This window comes from Populus euphratica, unplaced genomic scaffold (genome assembly GCF_000495115.2).
Source record: "Populus euphratica unplaced genomic scaffold, PopEup_1.0 scaffold12.1, whole genome shotgun sequence".
NCBI lineage: Eukaryota > Viridiplantae > Streptophyta > Magnoliopsida > Malpighiales > Salicaceae > Populus > Populus euphratica.
Window position 1 is genome coordinate 685,236 of NW_011499858.1, and position 2,874 is coordinate 688,109.

The 2,874-nt window shown below is 40.5% G+C and overlaps 1 protein-coding gene across 3 annotated transcripts in view; it reads right to left on the minus strand.

Annotated features, from left to right (window-relative positions):
- The window catches only part of LOC105123895 (ethylene-responsive transcription factor ABR1-like), a 1,907-nt gene extending 249 nt beyond the window's left edge, over nucleotides 1-1,658 (minus strand). The window contains exons 1-2 of one of the 3 annotated variants that reach the window (XM_011023669.1): nucleotides 910-1,658; nucleotides 26-655 (exon numbers count right to left, since the gene is read on the minus strand). In XM_011023669.1, coding sequence (XP_011021971.1) covers nucleotides 26-655; nucleotides 910-1,255 — 976 coding nt within the window. In that variant the 5' untranslated portion in view covers nucleotides 1,256-1,658. Of the gene's footprint in view, nucleotides 1-15; nucleotides 662-909 lie in introns of all 3 variants that reach the window. The other 2 variants (XM_011023668.1, XM_011023667.1) reach the window with 2 other exon arrangements.
- Between the last annotated feature and the right edge of the window lie 1,216 nt (nucleotides 1,659-2,874).

Here is a 2,874-nt window from a genome sequence, read left to right on the forward strand (position 1 = left end):
GGCCACTGAATTCCCCCCCCGCCACTTTGGCTACTAGTGGCAGGCATAATCTCGCCTGGTTGCTGAGCTGCTAAAAACATAGGATCGGAATACTCTGTTGAAGAAGACATCGAAGGATAAGACGAAACAAGTGGAGGTGACAGAAACATTTGGTCGTACAGACTCATGGGTTGCCTTTGATAGCCACCAACACCTAGGATCAATTGAGGTTGGTTCACCTGCTCTCTTGAAATCTCACGGTTCTGCGTATGGTGAAGAGCTTGGGAATGAACTATGGCCTCGGTGGATGTAGGAACGGACAGAAGGACGGTGCTACTCGGAGAATCAGAGACGGTCAACTGGTTTGCTATTGGATCTGGGGGAGTCGGTCGAAGCTTGACGTTCTCTGGGAAGTTTAGTTTGGCCTTGTTGCCTCTAAATCTGAGAGCGGCTTCATCATAGGCTCTTGCTGCCGCCTCAGCTGTGTCGAAAGTGCCTAGCCAAACTCTACATGCCTTGAATGGATCCCTTATTTCAGCAGCCCACTTGCCCCATGGCCTTTGCCTCACTCCCCTGTATTTTCTCCTCGGCTCGTCTCTGCAGGTTTCATTATATTCATATACGGGGGTGAATGCCATCCGTGTGGCTGCAGGTGCCATGGTGATGATGGATTTTCCTGAGGCTGTAGATATTGGGGGGACGAGTACATCATTAATCAGCATTTTGGTGCGAATGAGACAAGCATAAATCAAGCTCATGCAACCATAAGAGATGGCAGAAATTACGCATGTAAAGTTCATAGAGATTTGCGAAGACAGGGCAGACTATTATATTAAGGTACATGCAATATTATGTTTTCATTTAACCAGCTCCAGAATAACTCTCACCGTAAAACCAGAAGAAAGAAGAAAGAAAACCTAGTTAGCTTACCTCTTCCTGCAGAAGATGAGCCCCCATGCAAGAAGTCATCGCCAAATGCTCTACCGTGCCTTTTATACTCTTCACTGCCACCACCCCCTTCTTCCCTTTCTCTCTTCGCTGACAAATCACCATGAGCACAATTATCTTGATTATTGGGAACTGCTTCAGTTATACAATCAGAATCATCTGCAGGCACATTTCCAGCCACTACATGTGTCAAAGCAGTCACCATAACTGACATCTCCCTCTCCCTATTCAACCCAGAAAGCATTACTGGTAGCGGCCATTCTTCAACACTACCCGCTTCTTTTTTAACAATTTTATCTCCTTTGTTCGCCACTTTTAGCTTGCACATGCAGCGACTTTGAAAAACTGTAGCTGCCTAGCCTGATGAATCGCAAAACAAAAAAGGGAAGGAAAGAACGAAAATTAATTAATACTCTACAAGTTTCAACTCTCCAGAGCTAAGACCCTTCAAGAATGTCTTAAAACCGAAAAAAAGTCGTCTGTCAAAAGATATAACCGCCACAATTGACATGACATATTGTAATTGAAGTCGGTATTGAGGAGATACTTCTTGATCGCGAATAAATTAATCTGGTGGAAGCTTTGTGTATTTATTGTCGAAATTCAATTTTTGTTTCTTAGCTGCAGCGAGTGGCTAAGACATATCACGGAAGGTTAAAGCCAAAAGACGGTCAAAATCCGTGGTGTGAACCTTGAAAAATAACACCCACAAATTATTTCAAGCCGGTGCTGAGATGAAGACTCTGACAGCCGACAAGTGGATGTCGGCCCACTCTCTCCTTGAGGGTGTCCAGTCGGCCCAATAGCATTGTTTCACTGTACAAATAGTCTACTCCTTACCCACATATCTGTTTGAACAAAAACAAAAACAACATTATGTCTTTAATCATTTATCTCTCCATCATGTTTTTCACACATGCACATTTGAAATTATCCTTGACATTTCTTTATACATTGAATTAAATAAAGTCTTTAAATCACTCCTCCTTTTAAATAAAACACCATGAAAAATTAATATTCGGTCCATTGAATACTACTACCAAATTCAACCGACAATAATGTTTAGTCACTATTTGAAGATAGAAAAAACATAAATAATAAAAATATATGAAATAAGATAAAAAATAAAACAAATATAAAATTTTATTTGATAATAATATATAAGATAAAATGATTATTTATGTATTTTGTTGGATTATGATGGACATGACATAATAAAATATAAAAGATTTTATTTTATTCTTCTATGTTAAAAAAATTAAATATTAAATTTTAGTTTATATTAAGTATGAAAATTAATAATAGAAGTTAACTAAACTTCCTTTTATATCTCAAGAGTGATAAACTGGGATCACTGCAATAGCCATGACCCTCGTGCACTCCAACAATGGTTAAACAGGGTAGAAACGTCCAATGCGAACAAATCAAGTCCACGTCATGAGATCGATTTTTGATCCAGAGCTGATGTAAACTTGAGAAGGTACATCCTGCTCTTATCCACGTTGGTCCAGAAAACCTAGGAGTCCACAAACACGTCTTTATCTCTGAGATCGGAGTCGGACGCTGTCTTGTCGAGGGCGGATGATGCAGATGTATCTCTCGCGAGTTGTGTGCACGCAAGCAAAGGCCTGTTCCTTACGCACAAAAGGCTTCTGTGACAGTCAACGTTGACGGTGGTCAACCGTACGCGTTATTATAGGGAGTGATGATGTGGTAATCTATGGTAAGTAGTCTATACCACATTGAGGTACGGTGCGGTGTCGTACCTCAATGTGTTTGATATTAAAAAATTAGAAAATCGTATCCCAAAACCGTGTCATTTCTCAGTATTTTACTCAGTTAATCCGCACTGCTAATTGCAATTAACAGAGCTGTTAATTTTACAGCCCACGAGTGGCAGAGCTTTGACATGGAAAAAGGACAGTTTTTACGGGCGCCTCAAATCCA